This window comes from Crocuta crocuta, unplaced genomic scaffold (genome assembly GCF_008692635.1).
Source record: "Crocuta crocuta isolate KB4526 unplaced genomic scaffold, BGI_CrCroc_1.0 scaffold89, whole genome shotgun sequence".
Lineage (NCBI taxonomy): Eukaryota > Metazoa > Chordata > Mammalia > Carnivora > Hyaenidae > Crocuta > Crocuta crocuta.
This window is the reverse complement of record NW_027551559.1, coordinates 6,029,810-6,056,020: the sequence shown is the minus strand read 5'-3', so window position 1 is coordinate 6,056,020 and position 26,211 is coordinate 6,029,810. Positions and strand designations below refer to the sequence as shown.

The window sequence follows — 26,211 nt, the reverse complement described above, 5'->3', positions numbered from 1 at the left end:
GAGAACAACAACCACAAACCCAACTACAATTTGCAGAGCATTGACTAACTGGGCTTCTGCTCTCAAGCCCAGACCCTTTCCAGTGCAGGATCCTGCTTCCAGTCTAGCTGCTGCAAGTCAAGGATTTTTGAAGTTCATTATCAAGAAACAAACTTAACTGCAGTTGAAATACACTGCTAAGAAGAATCTCAGTTTGACCCCAGATTTTAGAATAGCCGTGTAGGGCTGGTGTTAAACGTGGCCCAAGCACGCACAGAGCTAAATGTGTGATGAGAAATGCATCTTGGGATGGGAATCACAGAAAAAAGTTGCATGTCAGTAGGAACTAAGGAAGCATTGGATAAATGAAGAATCGGGGGTAAAAAAAAATTTTTTTAGTCCTTACCATTTTGAGAGATTAAAAAAAATGTATTTCAAGAACATTCACACATGTTAAGGAGTAAGATTATTTAAAACACTGGCTTGCCTTCAGGTTTTTAAGTGTTTCACCTAAAGAATGAAAGAAGAAACATTCTCACGGTATCTGACATGGTGTATTAACACTGGAAATTGCCTTTCCAGACATAGCTGTCCCCAAATCAGCAATATCTCTCTTATCTCGGGAAATATTTGTACATCATGGATGGAGAATTTAAAGCATATGGTGATAAATGCAGCTGTATCTAAACAGAAACCCAGAATATCTTTACGCACGTGTGATACAGTCCAGGAACAGAGAGACCTATAAAAATGAGTGACCATGTCACCAGCCTCAGGCAGTTGATGAAGGGTCCCATGCTGTCTGACGTAGTTAGCAACTTCTGTGTAACCAAGTTTCTCCAGACCTAGTGGCATAAAACAACAATAGACACCATCTCACAGTTTCTGTGTATGGGACTTCAAAAGCAACTTAGCCTGGTGGCTCTGGCTTACGCTCTTTCATGAGGATTCAGGCTCACCATCGGGCGGGTTGCTTGGGGCTCTGCCTCTCAGGTGACTCCTCAGATAATTTGCAGTTTATCCCAGCTGTTGGCTGGAGGCCTCAGTTCCTCATCCCTGGACCTGTTCACGGGTTGCTGGAGTGTTCTCACAACATGGAAACTCACTTCCCCAGAGCAAGGGATCCAAGAGAGAGAGTCAGGGGGGGAGCTGCAATTCTTTTAAGATCTAGGCTTTGGAAGCCATTTCTCGAATGTCTTCAGCATCCTCTTGATGACACAGGTCACCCCTAGGCAGTGTGGGAGAGACAGTACAAGAATGTAAGTACCAGGAGGTGAGGCTCTCTGGCACCATCTTGGAAGCTGACTAGCACACTGGTCGGTCGAGGCAAAGGATTGGCAAGGAGTGCCATTAGAGATTGTCTAGGACATGTTTGCAGTGTTGGGTTAAATTTAAATTTATAAAGTACAGTTGGGACACTAAAGTAACTAAATACCTAAACCTTAAAAATGTAAAAGCATACTTAAATGGCATGGAGTACCAATTATTTTTATAAGAAAGATGAAAACATATGACTTTTTCATCCAGGACAGGACAGACATAAGCAAAGAGGCAGACATGGTAAATGGATATTACATTGAGTCCAGGCAATACCTGAGGGTTTTTTAAGTTTGTTTTTTTTAATGAGAATTATTTGGGTGTAGACAGCAAAGATTAGTTAACTTTTAGTTCTGCTTCAGCCATTCATTCAACAAAATGTTTATTCTCTGTTAGTAATACATACTAGCTCTTTACCCTCTAATGTGATGAGAATGTTTATAATAATGAGGAGGAGAGGAATTTTTAGAGGTAAGGGTGGCAGCTCTCAGTAGCTTCCCAAATCCTCAGTATGTGTGACACCTTCCACTACTGCTGCAAAATTCACAAACCCAACCCATCTTTGAAAATAAACATGGGTCCTGGCATCCAACACCACCGTCTAATCCCGAAAAACTATCACTTTATCCCTTTCATAGCCAAGATTCTAGAAGGATTTTTCCTTACTCTCTGACTAGTCTTCCTTGTTTTCTCTCCCTCCTCCAATACTCCCCTTCTGACTTCCAACTCCACCAGATCACAGAACCCATTCCTGCCAAACTCACCATCAGCTGTCGTGTTCCCAGATCTCAGTATGACTTAACTCCTGCGTCTTTATCTCTGACAGGTAAACATGGTTGTCCAGTTTACCTTGCCCGCCCACCTGAAGAATTTTCCTATGACTTAGATGTCATGACATTGTACTCTTTTTTTTCCCCTACCATCTTCTTTGTGATTTTCTCTTCCCTAAAACTCGTCTCTGTATAAGTGAGTATTTTCAGGGCTTTCTTCTAACTCCACTATGTTCTATCCAATTCTTGCCTGGGACATAGATTATCATCTACATGTTGCTAAGATGCAGAACTCAACCACAGATTTCCCTACTCACTTACCTAATGGATGTCTTCCTCTTGGATGCTCCACCAACACCACCATCAAACTCAACACAAGCCAAGTTGAACTAGTCATCTTCTCCTACAAGCTTGTTTTCATTTGCTCAGAGCTAGGTTTGTGCCGCACTGCTTAACCAGAAACTGGACCTTTGTCCTTGATGCTTCCATCTCCTAGACACACCACCCACCACATCTGATCGCTAACTGTGCCTCATTCACTCTCTTTCCTACATATTGCCCATATCTGTTCAGTTCTCTCCATTTCCCCTGATGATAGACCTTCCACGGGGCCATTCTGGATTAATGGAACATGGTTCTAACTGACCTGCCTGCCTCCAGGTTGCTGCAGCCAGAGTGATCTTTCTGAAGTGACAATCTGCTCAGAGTCTGGGTCAGGTACCTTTGTGAACCCACAGAGTACTGTGCTTCCTCTACAATAACCCTTTGCACATGGCATCACGATCACCTGCTTATATTGAATGTCCCTGCTGCCAAGTCACTTCAGGCCATGGTGAGACATGTCCAGCCACCCTGTCTTGGGGTGCTTTCACCCGCTACAAGGCATGACCACACAAGGCACTGTCAACAAGAAGGAAGTGGGTTCAGCCATCCATCTACACATTCTCCCTCCCAATGCTGCCTTGGATTAGACACTTCTCTGAGCTAGTAGAGTTCATTTTCCTCTCTTGGACCATGGCTCAGAGTCTGTGATCCTCACTGCTACAAGGTGCTATGGGGGGAGCAGGGAAGGTTTGATGGCACTATCTGCTCATGGGGAGAATGCAGAAACCCCTGCAGCCCTAATTTTCTGGGACCAGAGAGCATTCTCCCCCAATCTGTGCTCATCAGAGGACCAAGTCTTTCCTCCAAGGTGAAGCCAACAGCCTTGTGTTTGCACAGTGAGCAGAGTGTGGCCTGATAGCCATGATCCACTGTTGTTTGCCTGAGATCAGGCTGGCTGGTGCCACATTATTTTTGTTATCATGGCAGAATATACATGACCTAACACAGTTTGAACCCTTTTAATTGTTCAGTGGCAGTGGCATTAGCACTTGCACATTTTTCTGCAGCCATCTCCACCATCCATCTCTAGAACTTCTTCATCCCAAACTGGAGCTCCGTAACCATTCGCCTCTCTCCAGCCTCTGTCACTCTGCTTCCTGTCTCTAGAGTTTGACTCCTCTAGGGATCCCATGTCAGTGGAACCAGACAGTATCTATCCTTTTGTGTCTGGCTTATTTCACTTGGCATAATGTCTTCAAGATTCATCCATATTATAGCATGTGTCAGGATTTCATTTCTTTTGGAGACTGAATAATATTTCACTGTATGGATATACCATAATCTCCTTGTCCATCCATCTGTCAGCAAACACGTGGTTTGTTTCTATCTGTTGACTATTATGAATAACGCCACTATGAACGTGGATGTACAAATATCTGTTCAAGTCCCTGCTTCCAGTTCCTTCAGGTAGATACCTAGCAATGGAACTGGTGGGTCATATGGTCACTCAGCTTCGTTTTTGGAAGAACCACCATACTGTTCGCTGTAGTGGCTATGCCATTTTACATTTCCAGCAGCCATGCATAAGGCTTCCAATTTCTATACACCCTTGACAACACTTGTTACTTTCTATGGCTTCAGTAGTGGCCATCCCAATACCCATTGGATGAAGTAGTAGCTATTCTTGCCTCGGGGTACATCTTAAACCATATCACCTGAATCTCAAACAGCCAGCAGGAAATTTAGACTTCTTTCTTAGGCCCTTACACAAATCATAAGTATGGTGTTGTGTTGAAACGTTGGAATGCACACTCTGGTGCTGTGTTTCCCTCTCCTGACCCTTGAAGTTTAACTAAACAGAGACTCAACACTGAGGAATCTGACATTTGTGCCACCAGCGTGTACATCCCATGAAAGGAAGCTACACTGCCATTTCCTGGGAGGGACTTTCTTGGCCTCCTCACCATCTAGTCCCCCCCAACACACATACACACACACACACACACACACACTGTTATCTCTTACACCCTCTATTTTCCTTTATACACTTATTGTCACAGTGATTGGACATTGCTGGTGTCCTTATTTGTTTAATGCATCACCCCAACTACACTCTGAGCTCGAGGGAGATTGACCGTGTCTGCTTCATCCTGGGAAGGAGTCAGTGAGTCAGAACCTTTTGTTAAGTAGTCTTTCTTTTAAGACAATTGTTACTTTCTTTGACTCGGTAAAAAGAGTTTGCTTTTATTATTTTGCTTCTTCTACTTTAGGAATTCCTGTTGTGGAAATGCATGTAACAATTCAAACAGTAGCATAGTCCATTGATATTTGAATTAGGCCAGTGTAATGAACTCTCAGAGCGAATACCACATGAACCAAGGGGGGAGTGCAGGACTGGCCATGAAGGAATAAACGTGACCAGCAAGAATGGACTAGGATGGATAAACTGCATCCAGTGACTTTTTCTTCTCCCATTTTAATTAAAACACTCATCACCACGAAAACATTTTTAATGGGAAAGTTTAGCAAAATGTATATGAATTTCCTATCTGTTGAGATGCCATTTTTTCTTGAGAAATATAAATATAAATGTAAAAAAACCTATATACTCTTTTAATGGACAAAAGCATCATCACTTCTTAACAAATATAAAGCTGCACGTGCTGCCCCTCTTGCTCCACAGTATCCTGTACGCGGACATCGTTGGCTTCACCCGGCTGGCCAGTGACTGCTCCCCAGGAGAGCTGGTCCACATGCTGAACGAGCTCTTTGGAAAGTTCGATCAGATTGCAAAGGTGAGTGTTAGTGAGTCCCTTCCACTTGGAGGATTTATAAAATCTTGGTTTACTTTTCCTCTGGCCCCTTATCAACCTTTTGCTTTCTCGGAGTGCACTATTTAGGAACGGTGTTTACACGTTCATGGGGTATACTTGCCCTTGCGCCCTAATGAGTCTCGGCCCTTGGGGATGAGAAATGTCGTAGCACATAATTAGCATGTTTGCATCTATTTTTAAAACCTGTGCTTACACAGAACTCAGCACCCATATAGTGAATGCATTCAAGGTGGTAAGATTTAAGATGCACATCCTTCTTCTCTGTGCTGTTCTAAGCTTCTCTTTTTAGACATTTCGATGACAGGAGCTGGAAACGTGAATGCCTCTCAACGAGTTGTCACTCATTCAGTTGTAATTCATGTAGCCAGCACTCCGGAAGAACCCCTAGTATACGACGCCCATTTTCCACCCAAGCCCTTTATTTACTGTTGTCTCATTTATATGCATTAACCCTTGTGCCCCTTGAACAGAAATGCAAGTTCACTATTTGCCATTCATAAGCTCATGGATGGGGATTTTACAGAGGAAATGGCAACAGGTAATCTAAAATCCATACTGCCACTTGCGTATCTGCTGGGATCATTAGGGCTCCTTGTAGGAAGAGCGATAAACATTTTTTTCATCCCTGCCAGCCCTTTACTTCCATCTCATAACACATTACCGGTCAGCCTCATTCTTTCTTGGAAATGTTTCCAGCAAAAAAAATACTTCATTATGCTTATTACAATGAATTATTTATATACGGAAGAGAGAATTGGTCCCAAATTTAGTTCGCTGCAAGAGTCACCTCATTTTTAAAGCACAGAGGACATTGCATCCAAGCCTCCTTGGGATAAATGTGGCATGTTCGTGTTCACAGAGTCACTTCTGGGTCAGCCTCCCCACGGGAGATGCCTGACAGGCCATGGCTGGGGCCAGCGGGGGAGGTCTCACTGGGGATTTTAGAAAACCAGTGAGAGTGTAGCCTGGCTTTCTTCCTTTACCAAAGCAAAGGAAAAAGTTGAGTTTTTTGGATGCTTATTTTCTAATGTTTATTTATTGTTGAGAGCAAGACAGACAGAGCACAAGCAGGGGAGGGGCAGAGAGAGAGGGAGACACAGAATCCAAAGCAGGCTCCAGGCTCTGAGCTGTCAGCACAGAGCCCAACATGGGGCTCGAACTCACAAACTGTGAGATCATGACCTGAGCAATCGGACACTTACCCCACTGAGCCACCTAGGTGCCCCTAGATACTCATTTTTTAGAGATTGTTTAAAATATGAATAATATCTTAAAAGTTTGAATTAATAAAGGGTGATTTTTGTCACATTAGACAGAACCGTGCCAGTCTTGGCAGGTCGATAGCATAGCTCCAGTGCTAACATGGCATTCTCCCTCTGTGCAAGTCCCAGTGTCAGTAGATGCCCTTTTTATAAGGATACCGGTCATAGTGAATTAGCAGCCCACCTGACTCCTATATGACCTGATCGTAATTAATTATATCTGTAATGAGGTCAAGTTCATAGGCATCTGGTGTTAGGACTTCAACATATGAATTTAGGGAAGACAGAATTCATTGCTCATAAGAGAAGTACGTACTGTGACTTCTTGTTCCTCTCTGATGATTTTAACAAAGGAATGTCCAAGCAGTACGAGAGTACAGCCTAGGATGGCTTGGTCCATCAACTGTTGGTCGCAGAGGGAGCATGTTTTTGGTACCAGTTCATGCTTCATGGTTAAATAACATGGAAGTGGACAGCATCATAAGCAAATGGCTCAACCAACTGAGTGAATTCTGCATAAAGCATATAACTGAACTAAGGAACTCAAAATCATTGATCATTCACTGTTATTTTTTAAATTGTTCTAACCACTTTATTGAGGTATAACTGGCATACAAAAAACCATACATATTTGATATATAACATGTAATGAGCTTGGCCAGAAGCATGTGGAACCATCACCACAATCTATGCCATAAACAAATCCACCATGTACAAAAGTCTCCTTTTGCCCTCGTTATTTCTGACTGATGATGATGTGATTAAAACAGTTAACATCAGTTCTACCTTCTTGGCACAGTTTTAAGTATACAGCACAGTGTTGTTAACTATAGACACTATGCTATATGGCAGATCTCTAGCCCTTCCTCATCTCACGTAACTAAAACTGTGTACCCTATGACCAACACCACCCAATTTTCTCCTTCCCTTAGGCCTGGCAACCACCATTCTACTCTCTACTTTTGTGAATTTGACTATGCCTCATATAAGTGAGATTGTGCCCTCTCTATCCTCTGGATATCCTAAACGAAGTCAGGCTTATTTCACTTAGCAAACTGAGTTCAACAGCACATGAAAAAGACTGTACACAATGACGAATTTGGAATTATTCCTGGGATGCAAGGATGGTTCAACACACATATCAATCAACATGAGAGACTTCATTGACAGAATGAAGGATAAAAGTTACATGGTCATCTCAATAGTTGCAGAAAAAGGACTTGACAAAATTAAACACCCTTTCATGTTAAAAACTGGGGGCACCTGGGTGGCTCATTTGGGTTAATCGTCTGACTCTTGACTTCAGCTCAGGTCATGATCTCATAGTTCATGAGATAGAGCCCTGTGTCAGGCTGTGCATTGGTAGTGTGGAGCCTGCTTGGGATTCTCTCCCCCTCTCTCAGTGCCTCACCAATTCACGTGCATGTTCTCTTTCTCTCAAAATAAATAAACATTAAAAAAAAACCTCTTAACTAATAACATATAGAGGAAATTTACATCAACACAATAAAGCCATATATGAAAGAAATAAAAGGCACCCAAATCAGAAGGGGAGAAGTAAAATTAGCTCTGTTTGCATTATATAACCCTGTATGTAGAGGACCCTTAAATGTCCACAAAATTTGTTGGAACTTACAGACAAATTTGGTAAAGTTGCAGGATACAAAATCAGTGTACAAAAATGGGTTCTGTTTCTTTATACAACAGTGAAGTATCTGAGAAGGAAATGAAGAAAATAGTCCCATTTTTTTTTTAGTTCCTTTTTTTTTTTAATAGTTTATTGTCAAATTAGTTTCCACATAACACTCAGTGCTCATCCCCACAAGTGTCCTCCTCCATGCCCCTCCCCCCCTCCCCCCACATCCATCAGTCCTCAGTTTTTGTCAGCATTCAAGAGTCTCTCATGGTTTGCCTCTCTCCCTTTCCCCCACCATTTCCGCCCTTCTTCTCCCCCTTGTTCCTCCGTCAAGTTCCTCCTAATCCTCCTATACGTGCAAACATATGATATTTGTCCCATTTACATTTGTATCAAAGAGAATAAAATACTTAGAAGTAAACTTAGCCAAGGTGAATGACCTGTATGCTGAAAACTATAAAACCTGGACGAAAGAAATCTAAAAAGACACAAATAAATAGAAAGACATTTCATGTTCATGGGTTGGAAGAACTTACATCGTTAAAATGTACTTCCTACCCTGAGCATCTACAGATTCACTGCAATTCCTATAAAAATCCCAGGGGCATTTTTTTACAGAAACAGAAAAAACAATCTAAAATTCATATAGAACCACGAAAGACCCCAAATAGCCAAAGCAATTTGAAGTGAGGAGAACAAAGTTGGAGGCATCACACTTCCTGATTTCAGAATATATTGTGAAGCCACAAAATCCAAACAGTAGGACACTGGCATTAAAAACAGACATACAGACCAATGGAACAGAATCAAGATCCTAGAAATAAATCCAACATATATATATATACAATGAACTGATCTTTAAGAAGAATGCCAAAAACTCACTTTCATTAAACTTGGTGTTTTCAAGGTTCAGGATATCTATTTAGGAAGTATGAGACAGAAGCTCTATGAATACTTAATTGTCTACCTTTTTATTACTTAATGGTATTTATAATCAGAAATAACCAAGCACATCATCTATAGCCCCGTATAAAAGAATGAAAACATGCCCTAACTTGTGTACTCTCTATCAGCCAAGGCAAGAAATATGAAAAATCTTCAACAAACCTAACACCCACTTAAGAACAAGATGTTATGTTCATTTTATTATTTCAGATTTGTTCACTTTATACGTAAGCCTGTGTTCATGTTTAGAAAGAAGCAGCATCTGTGTTTGGCATATCTTCGTTTTTTGCTTCTTTTTCCTTTCTTTTTCTTTTTTTTCCTTAGGGATGAGTCTATAAAATACCTAGAGAAGTTAGAAATGCATGTAGGGTTAATGCGTATGAATGAAGTTAATCTCAGTATCATAATATAAAAAAAACCGAGCCAAGAAAACTAATGAGTCCAATTTTGTATCAAAATAGTTTAACCTAAGTTCAGAATTAACTTTTAAATTACTTGGCCACGTTGGATGGTAGCATGTTTTATTGTGGGGATGTTTATCAGAAGCTATATTCTGCAGGTGAGAATCAGCTTCAGCTTTAAAATAAATGAGGAAGGGGGCGCCTGGGTGGCTTAGTCGGTTAAGCGTCCGACTTTCACTTAGGTCATGATCTCGCGGTTCGTGGGTTCGAGCCCCGCGTCGGGCTCTGTGCTGACTGCCAGCTCAGAGCCTGGAGCCTGTTTCAGAGTCTGTGATTCCCTCTCTCTCTGACCCTCCCCTGCTCACGCTGTCTCTCTCTCTCTCTCTCCTAGAAATAAATAAAAACATTAAAAAATTTTTTTAAATAAATGAGGAGGTGCCTGGGTGTCTCAGTCCATTAAGCATCTGACTTCAGCTCAGGTCATGATTTCGCAGTTTGTGGGTTTGAGCCTCGCAAGGGGCTCTGTGCTGACAGCTCAGAGCCTGGAGTCTGCTTCGGATTCTGTGTCTCCCTCTCTTTCTGTCCCTCCTTCACTTGCACTCTGTCTCTCTCTCCCTCAAAAATAAACATTAAAAATGTTTTTAAATAAATACAACACAAAACAATAAAATAAAAGAAATAAAGGAGCACCTGGATGGCTCATTTTGTTAAGCGTCTGACTTCATACTAAGGTCATGATCTCACTGTCTGTGAGTTCGAGCCCCACACCAGGCTCTGTGCTGACAGCTAAGAGCCTGGATCCTACTTCACATTCTATATCTCCCTCTCTCTCTGTCCCTCCTCTGCGCGCGCTCTCTCTCTCTCTCTCTCTCTCAACACTGAATAAACATTAAAAAAAAAAACATGAAAGAAGGAAAACCATGAGCATAGTAGGAAATGACATGCAATTCTAATTCCAGTCAAGTTCTGGTCATCATTTACTTTGCTTGGAATATTTCATTTCACCGTCAATATTTGGGATGTTTGGACTGAAGAGAATGATCTTATCATTATACTCTTCTGCTGCTGTTACATGTAAATCATTCCAGAGCATTCTCTCTGCTTTTCTTTCCTTCCGAGAAGGAAATGAGGGTGAGGGTGACTCATTCTTGTTGGGTGATGAAGGGAAACCCAACCGCTGGTCACTTCTGTCCCCACAAACCCTGGTCACTGCCACCCCGTGTCAGTAGAACTAGCACCTGATGATAATTTAGAAAATCTAAACCATTATGTCGGCACTAAGTGCAATTCTCTGATCTCTTCTTCCAGGAGAATGAATGCATGAGAATAAAAATTTTGGGAGACTGCTACTACTGTGTGTCCGGACTCCCCATATCTCTCCCAAACCATGCCAAGAATTGTGTGAAAATGGGGCTGGATATGTGTGAAGCCATAAAGTAAGTGTAACGCTTAATAGGACCCTTTGTAACTGTCTAATACTCTCGACTTAGAATTCTCACTCACGACTGTTCTGTTTTTCTAAGTGCACGGTTAGCACTAGCCTTCGATGACAGCAAGACGAAGATAGAAATCTACGTGCAGGGATGGTTTGGGTGGTTTCAGAAGTGATTCTTTTTAACTTAAATATCTACTCTGAACTTAAGGAACAAGTCTGTGCTTATCAAGAGACAAAAAACTTATTTGTTTAAAGGTTTTATTTAAATTCTGGTTATTTAGGGGTGCCTGGGTGGCTCAGTTGGTTAAGCGTGTGACTTTAGCTCAGGTCACAATCTTGTGGTTGGAGTTCGAGCCCCACGTCAAGCTCTGTGCTGACAGCTTGGAGCATGGAGCCTGCACTTCAGATCCTGTGTCTCCCTCTCTCTCTGCACCTCCCCTGCTCACGCTGTGTGTGTGTGTGTGTGTGTGTGTGTGTGTGTGTGTGTGTGTGTGTGTGTCTCAAAGATAAATAAACATTTAAAAAGTTTAATAAAATTTTTTTTAAAAACCTCTGGTTAGTTAACATACCGTGTAATACTAGTTTCAGGCATACAATGTAATGATTCAAAACTTTTCTGCAAACAATTCCTGACAAACAGTATGGTGAAACTAGGTTGCCAGGGAGAGCCAGACTGCAATTAATATAAAAATCCAGTCCAAAATTATTGCATCTAGTCAAAAATGCTCAGTTCTAAAATTTTAATTTCAGTTTATATCCATAGGGTGTGTTTTCATCATAATTTTAGAGAAAATTTACTTACATAGAATAATATTATAGGTGACAAATACCAGATAAAAGTGTAAGGTATAAAGTTAATGTTTTATATTAAAAAGTCCCACAGTGTACTCTCGTAATGCCTTTGGTAGAAGCCAGAATATTCTTCTAAATGGTAAAAGCACTTGTTTGTTGTTTATAGGGTTGAAAGCTTTTAGTTTATTGGGTTTTTTGATTGCCTATTTGGGTCAAGTGATGCTACCCTATCCTCCACATGTTTTCAGTCTACACAGGACAGGAAGTAAGGTAGATGTTCTATCTCCTTGCCTCAGAGTTAGAGTAAGTGGGGCTTTCAGTGGGGAAGCAACAAGTCAAGCTGTCACGTGTCTGCTGGTCATGTGATGAGGTGGCCCGCAAGGTTTGTGTGTGGCTTTCCCGGGAATAAATACTGAAGCCTGCACTGCCTCCACTGAGTGTGGGAAGCCTCAGGCATCCAGATCCCAAGCTCTGACGACTGTGGACGGAAGAGCACTGGGAGGCAGATGAATTAAGTGGGACTGAAGAGAGAAGACGGAAGGCCTAGTCCGTGTGGCCTCTGCTTCCCACCCGGAATACATTGTGTGCGAATAACCTTGTTCTTCCTGCTTCTCCCCATCAGTAACTCGTGTGTCTTCTCCGACACGAAAAATATTTTTACCTTGTTTCCAAGGTAATTAACTAATTCCGACACCATGGGTCTAGACCATGGAAGTGAATCTACTCAGTAAAGCCAATAGGTTTTCTCGAATTTGTAACCCACCCCAGAAAGCAAACTCGGTGTTAGTTTCGAAAACGGGATGAAATGGGTTCTAACGGAGGAAAGCATTTTTTCTGGATTTCTTTTGCCAGTTGATGTGGAAAGACTTTATAAAAGACAAATGTACTTATTGTGTACGTGAGTAATATATTGGTTTGAATGATCCACCCTTTCACTGAAATTTTATTTCTGCTTCTGAATCAACTGTTTCAAGTTCTGCTATTTTTCCCAAACTCCAGCACATTGAAGAGCTTTTTGGAGAAAGAATATTTACATTCTGTCCACTTGCATGTCACCAGTTCATCAGTAATTTTTTTCTGTTATACTTTTTACTGTGGCAAAATATACATAGCATAAATGTTGCCCTTTTACAGTTTTACATGTACAATTCAGTGGCCTTAAGCACATTTAAAATGTGGACGACCATCACCACTGTCTACATCCGGGACCTCATGGTCATGCCAAGCAGAAACCTCATACCCATTAAGCCATGACTCCCATTCTTCTGTCTTCTCAGCACCGAGCTCCTTTTCTCATTTCTGTCTATGAATTTGCCTTTTCTAGTTATTTCTTATGAGCGGAATCACAATATTTGTTGTTTAGAGTGTGGCTTATTTCACATAGTATCACATTTTCAAGGTTCATCCACGTTGCGGACTGTGTCAGTACTTCATTCCTTTTAATAGTGGAATAAGACCCCACTGTATGTATAGATCACTTTTGTTCCTCCATCCGTCATAGATGTATAAGTCCCATCTCACGTGTCCAGAATCTCAGTGCCGTTAAAAGATTTGAGGAGACTTTCCAGAACTCTTGCTTATAAACTAAATTTAAGCTTCAAATTAGGCAATGGTTGTGTCTCTCTGTGAGCTGCCACTCCTTGACCACGGGCTTCCACGTGGTCTCTCTGTTATAGATCATCTGTGCAGCTCATATGCATTTGACAAAATAATCAGTAATGGGTTATTTTGTTGCACGTCCAATAAAGGGCAGAAAAAGAGAGGGTATCTCAGCAATTGTCAGGAATTCTTTGTTCTTCTAACCTACAAGGGCAAATATTTCTGTTCCCACTTATTGAACCATAAGATGAGGATGAATACAAGAATTCTAATGTTTTACGCTGATGGACAGAAAGGGGACACTTGCACTTGGAATTTTGCCATGTTATCTCAGGTTTTTCCTAGGAACAAGCAACATGGATCGAAGAACATTTGTTTGTATTTTTCCTCCATGTTTGGACCTCCACACCTGGTCAGCACCTCATTCTGTTAGCTAAGGACCATGGGAAAGCTCATTAGCTGTGGTTTGGAATATTCCCAAGGCTTAGAGAGATTTTTTTTTCCCCTGTCATTAAAGTATAAACTGTTTTTAATCAGAAAAGTAGTACGCAGGGCCCTGACTTTATAAGTGATGAAGGTTCCTCTTAAACTGAAAAAATTGTCCACTGTAATTTTTAAGTCTGTTTATTCATTCATTCATTCATTCATTCATTCATTCATTCATTTTGAGGCAGGGGGAAGCATGAGCAGAGGAGGGGCAGAGAGAGAGAATCACAGGCAGTTTCCATGCACAGGGCTTGAACTCACGAACCATGAGATCATGACCTAAGTGAAAATCAAGAGCCAGATGCTAAACTGACTGAGCCAGTTGGTCTCAGGCACCCAGATGGTCTACTATTATTGCAAGCTTTAAGCAACTATTTCAGTGTTTTTCTGTAGATCACCCAGGTTGCATCCAAATCCATTAAAACATTTGGTCGGTCAATTCATTTGAACCCCTGAACAAACCATTTTTCTAAAAAAGACGTCAAGGACATGGAGATCATTTTAAAGAGTGATACCCTTCACGAGTCAGTTCTATAACAATGACTAATAACCACGGACTGTGTCAGCGAACCTCTTATTCCCTCCCGACTTTTTGCCGACCATAGTTGGTCAACAGAAATGCCATGTGGTTGGAACTGTTCTGTCTCAATAACAGAAAATCTTAAGAACAATGATAGGTTCTACGATAAACTTTTCAGGATCATTATTCCCCAAAGACGGAAACACAGTAAATCCTTCAGAAATGGCCAGCATCGATTATTAAACTTATACCAAGTGTCTTATGTTTGTACTACACCTTGAACCCCCTGATGGGTATACAGACCACTCAGCCCAGGTCTCTGTCTTCATGGGGCTGATACTCTGAGAGCAGGTGTGGACACAGGTAGGGAGTTTGGACTGTACTTAGAGAGACTGGAGCACAGAGGTGGGGTTCCCACATCAACTGAGGAGAAAGCGGAAGGCCTTTCCAGATGAGGTCATGCCTAGGCCGCTGATGGAAGAACAGTGCCAGCTGGCCACGTGATACACCTGTGCCTTATCAGGAAAGAGAGGCTCAGGGCAGTGCGGAGCAGAGAGGGACCACCAGGAGCACAGGCCCAGAGTTTTGGACCATATAGTCCCTAGGCAGCCATTGCTGATGGAGGATGGAGGGATGGGGCGTGGCTCTCCAATGGCATGTTGAGGCTCTGGCCCATCATGTGGATGGAAATGAAGAATTTGGATGAATTGCTAGTACCAAATAGGTTGTGATCTGTTTCGTGAAGAAACAGAACAGGATAATAAGGAAGGAAAAAGGGAAGGGAAGGGAAGAGAGGGGAGGAGCAGGGAGGGGCAGGGACATCATTTTAGATTCTTTTCACAGGAAACCATTTCTTTTTACACTGAATCCATTTCTTACCATTTTTAGCTTGCTCAAATGATGTCATTTTATCATGGAAACATGATATCCAGGCTACGTCATTTTACGATGCTTATTTACTACAGCCCACACCGGGTGATCTTCTCTCTGCTGGGTTGCAATCAACGTCATTGCTTCCTTCCACATTTCCTCTGGGGCAGTTCTCTCCATGTACAGAGGGACACCTCCCTGTACTTGCAGTAATATTTTAATTGATAAATGTATTTAGCTGGCAGAAATAAACAAGCATTTTCCATTTGCCGTTAAAGGAAGTTCTTCATTTGTCTCTGTAAATGAGTTGCTAATAGGGTCCTGAAGTATTTTTCAAATGTTTTTTTTTAAATTAGCGTCTTTTTAAAAAATTTTTCATGTGTATTCATTTTTTGAGAGAGAGAGACACACAGGGAGCATGAGCGGGGGAGGGGCAGAGAGAGAGGGAGACACAGAATCTGAAGCAGGCTCCGGGTTCTGAGCTGTCAGCACAGAGCCAGAGGCATGGCTCCAGCTCACAAACCACAACTGTCATGACCTGGCGCTACCCCCGACTGAGCCACGCAGACACCCCTAAAGTTAGTTTCTTTTCAATGACAACTTACGCACTATTAAAATTTTTAAGGAGTTTTGTTGTTAAAGAATGTGCACAATTGAAGCACTCCAAAGTCATGGTTAGTTTGTTATATTCCTATTCAGGATGAAGTCATTATTAGGCTCATTAAATCAGCCATCTTGTCTCTTATCGGCAGAAAATATGCATTGGAGATGTACGTTTGTGCTAAGTGCCAGAATCCTATATGGCATCTCAGACCATTTCTGACAATAGGAGGCGATGTCACACGAGTCTAGGGTGGAAATTCGGAGCAGGTGTCTGCACGTGACCGGTGCCTGATACATATATTTGTTGAAAAAGTAGAAGCTGCAGCCAAAACGCTCATCAGTGCCGACAGTCTGGCCTGATGTGTGTGTGTAGAAGCCACCGCGTGGGAACTTTTGGTCCAGGGTTGGAGTAGCCAGGAAGAAAAGCCCTTTCTCCTGGCTCAGAGCTGCGACCTTCTGCCCCAGGAAGAAGCCAGGACTGTATTCCCAACAGTCTGAGAAATTCTGAGCAAATAAAAATGCCCTGAAATTGGCCAAGAGTTCCAGGATTCTAGAAGAGGGCGTTCCCGGAAGTGACGTTGCCTTCCTCCTCTACAGGAAAGTGAGGGACGCCACCGGCGTGGACATCAACATGCGCGTCGGAGTGCATTCTGGGAACGTCCTCTGCGGCGTGATTGGTCTGCAGAAGTGGCAGTACGACGTGTGGTCACATGATGTTACGTTGGCCAATCACATGGAAGCTGGCGGGGTCCCTGGGTAAGGCAGGACTGGGTATCTCCTCCCGCCGTCCGCATGGTTAGAAGTCAGCACCAGCGAGGGGTTAACAAGGGCCTGACTGCTCAGTGTCTCATGGCTTCTGTTGCCCCTCTGATCCCGTGTTATTCCTGCCCAGTGACCTCTTTTTTTTTTTTTCCAAATAGTTTATTGTCACATTAGTTTCCACATAACACCCAGTGCTCATCCCAAGTGCCCTCCTCCATGCCCATCCCCCCTCCCCCCACATCCATCAGTCCTCAGTTTTTGTCAGCATTCAAGAGTCTCTCATGGTTTGCCTCTCTCCCTTTCCCCCACCATTTCCCCCCTTCTTCTCCCCCATGGTCCTCCGTTAAGTTCCTCCTAATCCTCCTATATGTGCAAACATATGATATTTGTCCTTCTCTGCCTGACTTATTTCGCTCAGCATAACACTCTCAAGGTCCATCCATGTTGCTACACGTGGCCAGATTTCATTGTTTCTCATTGCCATGTAGTATTCCATTGTATAGGTGAACCACATCTTCTTGATCCATTCATCTGTTGATGAACATTTAGGCTCTTTCCATGTTTTGGCTATTGTTGAGAGTGCTGCTGTGAACATTGGGGTACATGTGCTCCTATGCCTCAGCATTTCTGTATCCCTTGGGTAAATTCCTAGCAGTGCTATTGCTGGGTCATAGGGGAGTTCTATTGTTAGTTTCCTGAGGAACCTCCACACTGTTTTCCAGAGGACCTCTTAACGTTAATCTGATAAACTTGAACTCTCAGGTCGCGCTCAATTCCACCACCCCACGACCCATGGTCAAAGACTCTGGATATCAGATCCTAAATTATTTTTATTTGCAAATTTATAGTCCCCAAAGTGAAAGATGTTTTGTAATGCAGTGCAGATAGGCACTATTTCTCTACGACCCAGACCTCTGAAACCAGTAATACTGAAATGAAGATGCTGTAGCAGCCACCTGTGGCTGGAAGAGCGTATTTCAGACAAGGATTTTAATGCAAGTGCTGTAATTTGGAGAAGGGTGGGAAGCATGGAAATAAGTGATCCATACTTGTGTACAGAGCAGCATACTCTGAAAATATCCTTACACTCAAAACTTCAATGTGATCGACTTCTATTTGCTGTAATTCACCACACTCACCATGCAGGTTTCTGTAAATGCAGAGAAGGTCCAAATGTTAATATCTCACAGAGGCTGTGAGCATCCGTCCAGAGCCCGGTTTAATAAAATGTAAACCTGTGTTACAGTCAATTTTACCAAGAACATACAGCCTTATACAACCTTTCCTTCACGGGGGAAGTTGTGGGGAGGGAGAAGTTATTATTTCTGAAATCAAAAATAAATTAAAAAATCTTCGTGTTTATCCATATTTATCTTGATTCTGGTTTTGAAATGGAATTTCAGACGTGTTCACATTTCTTCTGTCACCTTGGAGCACTTGAATGGCGCTTATAAAGTGGAGGAAGGAGATGGGGATATCAGAGACCCATATTTAAAACAGCACCTGGTGAAAACCTACTTTGTAATCAACCCCAAGGTCAGTTCTGTAAAGAGTCTATAATTAGCCTATGACTTCTGTGATTAAAAGGGAAAAGGGCAAATTACTGATACAGGTAAGTGTTTTTAGTCATGAATCAGTTTAATGTTTTACTAGTCTTTGCCTCTAAAATTACTTTAACTGCATATGGCAGTTTAATAATAGAACATGTTTTATGATAATAAATTAAAACATTATAGAAACCATTGGAAAAAGTGCTTGCTTATCGGATATATTACTGTCTGTATGACAGGTTGTATGTGTTAGTCAATGTATAAGTTAGTCGACGATGCTTCTGAAAGTCCCTCAGTGTGCCCACGCTGGCAATTGGGAAATTACATGAGGAGAAAAGGTTTTTCTCAGGAATTAAGATGATAAAAATCTAATGAGATGAAGTAGGATGAACATAGAAGAAGAAGGAAAGGAAGAAATTTCTGAAAGATTAAGCACTCAATGTCATAGATACGTTCATGTAAAGTACGTGTATGTAGAGACATGGTTAACTTGGATGCAATAAAATCCTTCATTACCTGGAAAACTGTCCAAGCTACCCAGAGAGTTAGGAGCTGTCTCTTATTGTGTTCACACCAACTGTCAGGCCAGAGCAAGGGCTCGGAGCGCTCATTTCTCGTAGCCCTTCTCAAATTCCTGCCAAATGTGTGTCACTGCTATTTACAGACTAAGAATCTGAAGCTCCTAGGGGTTATGTAACTTCTCTCAAGTCACACAGCTGGTACATGCAGTATATCAGCAGGAAGCACCTCTGAACTGTCAAAACTAGTAGCACAAAATCAACAAGATCAAGTGTATGGATGTTGACTCGTGGTTGCCTTCCTGAAACTCCAGGTGCACTTTGGAGACACCCCTCCAGCTAACTTGACAGTTGATTTAGAGACAGACGTGTGATAGTCAGGAAGACTTGTGGGGTGATAGGCAGAGGGAGGAATAAAAAAAAAAATGTATACAAAGAACATTGTGTTCAGGCAAAGAACACTAGAACACGAATGAGTAAGACCGTTTAGCATCGGAAAACAGCCCCAGTCTCTAACACCTGTCACTTTAGGAAACCACAATCATCAAGAAACAGTTGAAGCAGATCAGCCTATCTTGTTTAAGAATTTACTTTATAAAACTGGAAATGGCTATTATTTTTTCCTAAGTTTAAATTACAGTTACGTTTGCTCTTGGAGGGGTGGGGGGGAATCACTCCGCTCAAGCAGCTTGTGACACTGGGAACCAGTCACACTGAAGGAGTGAGGACGGGCGCCCCAGAGAGTGAGGGGATGATGTGGGAGGAAATCGCTTAGTTGGGGCGAGGGAGCAGGAAGAAGGTCCACCCGTTTGGTCTGCCATGTGTAATGCTTCGTTTCTCGGCCCAAGGGGGAACGGCGGAGTCCTCACCTCTTCAGACCTCGCCACACCCTCGATGGAGCCAAGATGAGGGCCTCCGTCCGCATGACCCGGTACCTGGAGTCCTGGGGGGCCGCCAAGCCCTTTGCACACCTGCATCACCGGGACAGCATGACCACGGAGAACGGCAAGATCAGCACCACGGTGAGCTCTCCCCGCGCTCCAGAGCGCAGGCGCGCCAGACCCAACCTAGTTGTCTAGAACAGAACACCAGATATCTCCTGTCAAAATCACTTTGGTCTGTGATGAAACAAGCGTGAGCCCTTCTCGTCCTTGGAGCGACCCCTTACAAACAGCTCTCAAGGTGTGAATGAGTGCCAGGCTCGCCTTGCTTGAGGTTTGAACCAGAGTGATTTTACGTTACAACTTTATACCCCAGGACCAGCTTCCTTACTTGTTATTTAATTCGGTATTAGTAACTAAATACAATTGAACTTTTTTGTGGTGGTATTTTGTTTATTTGTTCGCTCTCAGGAAGTAAGAAAGCCTGGGCGTCCTAATAAAAGAACTGATGAAGGCGTCGTGCCCTTGCGGTTTGAATCGCTACATCCAGACCGTCTTTTCGTTGTGGAAATGTTCATGCTGTGCCAGGGGCTGTGAATGTTCTATTGTTGTAGCTCCTTATTTACATAACTCCAACTTCTAACAGATAATAAAGTGCCAAAGCTCCTTGAAACAGGGACACTTTCAATAAGATGGCTGAAATGCAGATAGAAAATAGAAAGACCCACAGGGGGCCAGAAAACTAAATATGGCGAAGCACTTAGAGTAATCCCAATAGCGTTGTTAGATTTTAAAACGGTCTCTGAGTAAAATTTCACATATCATGGCATTAATTGTAGTAGACATGCAGTTGAGGCAGAAAAGAAAATGAATTGTTACATAACCCTCATTGACAAGAAGAAACCCCTCAGGTTGTTAGGTGACCGTGAACTTTGCCAGTCTACCTGTGCTCCCTATGTCCCAGCAGCTCACAGTAATGACACCCAAACCCCTCAGATCCACATACTTGTTTTGACTTGGTTATATCTTTCGTCTCAACTTCCCCAGTGTTTTTTCCCAACTAACAAGTAAAGTGATCTGACAGAAGGTCACATCCATCCATCAACCAGGGAGACTGCCAGCACAGGTCCAAGAGCAGCTTCCAGTCTGTTGGGAAGAGAGAAACCATGAGTAGGAAATGAGGCAACAGACAAGATCATCTCCGCTGCTGCTGAGATCGATGATGATGAAAATGAAATGGAGCTGTCTTTGGGAAGGAATGGCATAGCTACTCTGGGGAAGTCTCAGAGAAGGAGAGCAGTAAATCAGGGAGGAGGTGGAGAAGATCAGTCCACTGGTCCCAGCATAGAAATGAGTTGAAGTCTACCGGGGGTAGAGAGGAGGCCGATGTGGCGGTAGTCTCATCAACAGTAAGGAACGGGGGTCGTCAAGGATGAGATGCACTGAGGTAATTGTGTGTAATCCAGTCTAAGTGTAATGAGAAGTCATCAGAGGATCTTAAGCAAGGGAAGGGCATGGCATAATTAATACTTTGGAGGAATGGAGCAAGAGTTCAGGGCCCCAGGGGCAAGTGATGCCCTAAGATATCCTAAGATTTTAGTTGTGGAAGGAATGAGAAGCAAGTTCAGGGTCTAATTTGAACTTAGGGCAAGTGATACTTGGTAACAGAGTGGATGTGCTCCAAAATGAGGATCCATGAGGAAGCTACATGTTTTGGCTGCACAGTTGGAAGAATTAGCCGAGATGACCAATACTGAGGGGAAAGCAGGCGATTTTAGATGGAAAAATCAAGACTTTGCTGATGGACATCTTCAAGTCGATGTGCCTTTTAGACCTCTCCATCCAGTTCCATCCCAAGTTGGGTGTGCAAGTCAGAACACACAGGGAAGCACCAAGCTTGAGAGGGAAAGAAGCCTCCCAGCATTTAGAGCCATTAGAGGGAAAGTATTCCAGGATGGGAGTCTCCAGTTGTCCATGAAAGTCAATGCTTCTGACGCTCTTATGAACAATGATAATAATTTAGATGCTTTTGCTTCACCACTGCATTTGTTATCAGAGCCCATGGCTAATAACCATACCTCCAGCTGACAGTTAACTATGCACCAGTATTGACTTGCTTGGTTTTCAAGAAATAAGAATCATATATAAATATGAGAACGTGCTTTTCTGTGCTGTTTTGTTTGCTGTTTCTGATGCTATTTTGAGGGGTGTTATTGATGCTGTTGTGGTTGCTTGCTTATCATTCTTTATTGTCCCAAGACTTAAGCATGACTGTCTCCCCACAGGAGAGATTACAGGCTGACTGTAATCTATTGGCATGTGTTCATGAAGACCCCTTCCTCAAGAGACAGTTAAAACTGTCTAGTGCTTCTGGCTTTAGGACGTTGTGTGTAAAAATTGGAAGATCTCTTGAACAAACACAACTTTGTTAATTGGCTGGTCTCTGCATTTTCAGATACAGAGTCTAGGGACCACCTTAGCAGCAATGTAGGCCATCTTAAGAAAATCCCAGGGCTTTGTTTAGCACAGGAAGCCTATAGGACAGTTGCTTGGCTGTGTCCATTACCCACTTTGCGAAAGAACCCATGGTCATTCTTATTAATACATTCCAGAGTCAAACTGTATCATTGCCGGAAGTTCTTTCTTTCTGCATCCCCAGTGCAGAACTCCACTGACTCTTGATTCAACATTGATAGAGCTGGTAAATAATGCATTATTTTACCTTATGTAATAAAACTTGGAGTTCAGCTATTTTTAAAATAATATACTTACCTTTCCTTAGGCTAAATACATTTCCTAATCTAACGCTGTAGATAAAGCAGCAAAGAAAAGTTTCTTTGGAGCCACTTGGAACAGCTTTGTCTCAACTTTTATTTTAATTTCCACCACAAATGTATAAAGGGAGGTCTTCTGGGTTTTTGTAAGCCTACCAGGAGCACGTGGCGGGTCCCCCCACTGATAAACCCTGACCAGTGTCTTTCACCCAGTCCCTTTTCAGAAACTACTGGCACTCATGTGTGGATTTCTTCTTTTTGATCAATGAGTCATGATGTTGCATACTTTGCCGAGGGCACTGTCTCTTAACAGCCCAGCTCAGGGATGACACTTGACTGTAGATTTCGGGGTAACATTTGTGTTTTCAAGAACTTTTGAATATCTGTCTGACATCAGACTACATTTTCACAGGATTGTAAGCTGTCTGCAGAAACTCTCACAGCAGTTACATGAGGGCCCTTGTTGGAAATCGTGTCTGCAAATATCAGGATGTAAATTTTAAAATTCCAGACAAGAGTTCTGATATTTCCAACAGATCTGATCTTCTGTCAGATCACATAAATCAAGAGTTTATAGATGATGCCAATATTCCAAGTATAAACTGAGGCTTTAATCTTTTTCACATTTAAAATTAAGCTCTTCTTTCCACAGGGATAATTGTTTGTTACCTAAATGATGCTCTCCATGATAAAAGAAAAAATAATGTTATACATCATTATCCCTGCAACATCATTCTTTGAAGCATGTTTTCTGGAAACTAATAATCTTTTTTTTCCCTCTTTTAAATAGGATGTGCCAATGGGTCAGCATAATTTCCAAAATCGTACCTTAAGGTATGGTATTTGTCCCACTTTCTGATGTTAAAGGCTTGTTTTTTTTTTTCAATATTTCTGAAAGTAATTATCATCAATTAGAGTAACTTTGAAGGCCACTTCTTCCAAAAAGAGCAGCTCCTTGTGAAAAGCCCAATTCAATTGCTTTTAGCTTCTAAAAACATAATTATTAGTGTGATGTTACTAGGTTTAAAAGAGGGAATGGTAAATACCTTAGAACTTTAAATTGTTTTCCTTAAAAAATGACTCTTCTTAACATTAATATGGAGTAAAACTGGAATTTTTTTAAATGAGTATGTTGCTTAAAATTACTTGTGTGTGTCTGTGTGTGTGTGTGTGTGTGTGTGTGTAATCCTGGAGATAAAAGCAAGAGAAGTCCAGCCTTTCTATAGTGAAAAGAAGGCCTGCTTGACCTGCTCAAAGAAAAGAAAAAAAGCTTCACACAAGTGTCTAGTGTCCACAGGTCCCCTGTCACCATCGACCACAGAATCACAGTCACTGACTCTTTTTCACTTTCCTCTGGTTTTGGGGTTCAGTTTTTCACATCAGTGTTCATTGGGGGAGTTAAATATTCCTTATTGAAGTCATTCGGATAGTTCATGAAAAGCCCAAGACCTCAGTCAGCCTTTCTTTTCCCACAGAGAAGTGAGTTTATTCTGTAGAAAGTGGATTGTAGCCAAGTAAAATTAAACACAATTAGATTGTTTCCTGCCACATCCTTGCAAATAGTGACCTTATTCCAGAGTTATCTGTGTGACTTTATCTGTTGGAATGAACTGTAATTTGTATTTGGTGGGAAACTTTGAAATTGTAATATTGAGATATACTACTCAGAGTCTTATGTTGTAAGGATATTGGATTCTTGGGGTTCTGAGGCATTATTAAGTGGCACATGCCATATGAAAGAGAACTCCAGCTAACTTAGAAATATTGCAGACTCTGTAAGATGCCCTCATCAAGCCAGTAAGGCGATAGTGCATCTGCAAGCAACTGTCCACGGAAACTTCTTCAGCGTCTTTTCATTTTAGAGTCAATATTCCTTCTGTGATCTATGTCGTCCTCCCTGCTGCTCTGCCTCAAGGGTCTATTTACTGAAATCAGAGTGGGGAGTCCCCCGTGCAGTGCCAATACGATGTGGGCAGTGGCTTCCGGGATGAGTGCGTCTGGAAGATGTGGATGATAAGCAATCATTTGGAACTGTACCAGGCATACGGAAAATCGAGTTTCATCCCTGCAGCATGACTCCAGCATAGATGCTCTGCCATTACCACTTTAGAAGGGAGAAAATGGAGGCGAAAAGGGTTAGGGGAATGCCCAGAGCCCCGAGGCAGGAAGAGGCGAGGCCCAGATTTGTGACCCCAAACTCTGCATTCCCAACGGCTCTTCTGTCATGCCTGCCTTGCTAGGAGTCTCTTCGTGTTGATTCCACTTTCCTCTGTGGTGGTTGGGTCTTTGGTGGCCCCAGGGCCGCATGGAGAGAGCTCCACTTCCAGATCGGACTCAGCTAGGCGGTCCTCCGAGGTCCTGGCTTCCTGAAGTGGCCTATGTCATAAAAGCTCTCCGAGCCTTCAGCCTGGCTACTGAGTCAGCATCACCTGGTATTGAACATCATCTGAGGTCACACTGTGTCCTTAGATACAGTAGCCACAACGTGGTAGTGGGTCAGGTGGGGAAGGGGCTCAGGAAAAAGAATGGAGGGAAATTGGAAAGCGGGGGGGCCCAGTGGCAGGAACACAGACTGGAGAGTGGAAAGTGCCAGAAGTCTGGGGAACAAAGCCTTAGCTGGCAAATGAAGAATTCCCAGTGGTAGAGTCTCAGCCCCAGGGGTATCCTATCATTTACCATAGCAGAGATCACAAAAATCACAGAGACAAGGAAACTACCTGCTAAGAATTATTACCCAGATAACCAGGAAATACAGAGGATGTATAATAATATGCATTTATTGGCTACGTCATGTGCCACCTTCATAGCATTGAGTGCAGTACAGGCATTATGTAAGCTAATCCTAAAACAGATTCACAGAGGCAATGCTACTGTTAGCCCCGGGCATAGCATCGAAGGGTGACATTTTCCTGTGGGCCCTCAAGGTACCTACACTGTTCTTAGATTCCATGAGACTTTGTGATAAAGACAGCCACCAGATCGAAGTCAGCAAACTCAAGTCTAAGTACAGTGCTGATCAAATGAAAAATGAAGGTAGCCTGTGGGTGAGGATGAACCAGCCTAGATGATTGCTAAGTTTGCTTGCTCTTTAAAAAAAGAAGGGTAGAAATTAATTTGCCTTCTTCAACAGCTTAGAAACCGGCATGCTAAGACCTCTTCGTTTAGTTTGTTCCTGTCTGGGGGTGGATCACCTCGTGTCATTCTGCTCTTGAAGCAGGGATACCCTGGGCCTGTTTAAAGAAGGCAGGACCCCAGGGCACCAACCTGCCAACAGTGATGGATTGGGAAGGCTCGTCCACCTCATCCGTGGTACTTTCACGAGATTTAATTACAGCTAGCAGTGACATTGAATACGTAACGCTATTCTTGTCTATAACTAGAGGCAATTCTGAAATCAGAGAAGTTAACTGTTCTTCTAGAATAGAAGGTCTATCCAATTAGTTTTTTAACCCGCCAGAGCACAGGGAAGCCAAGTGCTGTCTCCACATTGATGTGAGGATGCTGGGCTCAAGCACAGGCTGGGGCAGGCCAGTCGGCATGGCTCCCCTCTACTTTCATCTACTCTCCTCAGCAGCTGATTAACTTTTAAAAATAGGGATTGTTTTGGTTTTCTCCTTTATATCGTGTTCATGGTAATGGTCAAATTACCCCTGGAGAACTTGTTCTTTTGGCTCAGTGTATTTACAAGGCAGCTTTTATTATGGCTGAAGTTATTTTCTTCTAAGACCAAGTGAATGTCCACAAATATATGTGGGCTTTTCCTGTGAACAGTGCTTTCAAATACTGAGGAAAATTTAAATGCATATAGTAAAGCTTTGATATGCCTCAGAGAAGACTCTACTTCTGCCTCAGAGAAGACTCTACTTCTACTTCAAGACTCTAATTCTTGAAAACTGACCAAGGGAAACATGAACAAGAAATAGCTTTTTTTTTTTTTCAACCAAACCAGATTT

General features: G+C 42.4%; 1 protein-coding gene across 1 annotated transcript in view; it reads left to right on the top strand.

Moving 5' to 3' along the window:
• ADCY2 (adenylate cyclase 2) overlaps positions 1-26,211 on the top strand; it is a 201,634-nt gene that overhangs the window by 68,116 nt on the left and 107,307 nt on the right. The window contains exons 4-9 of the mRNA XM_077749455.1: positions 5,074-5,185; positions 10,777-10,904; positions 16,371-16,529; positions 17,939-18,071; positions 19,452-19,625; positions 23,049-23,092. Coding sequence (XP_077605581.1) covers positions 5,074-5,185; positions 10,777-10,904; positions 16,371-16,529; positions 17,939-18,071; positions 19,452-19,625; positions 23,049-23,092 — 750 coding nt within the window. The remainder of the gene's footprint in view (positions 1-5,073; positions 5,186-10,776; positions 10,905-16,370; positions 16,530-17,938; positions 18,072-19,451; positions 19,626-23,048; positions 23,093-26,211) is intronic.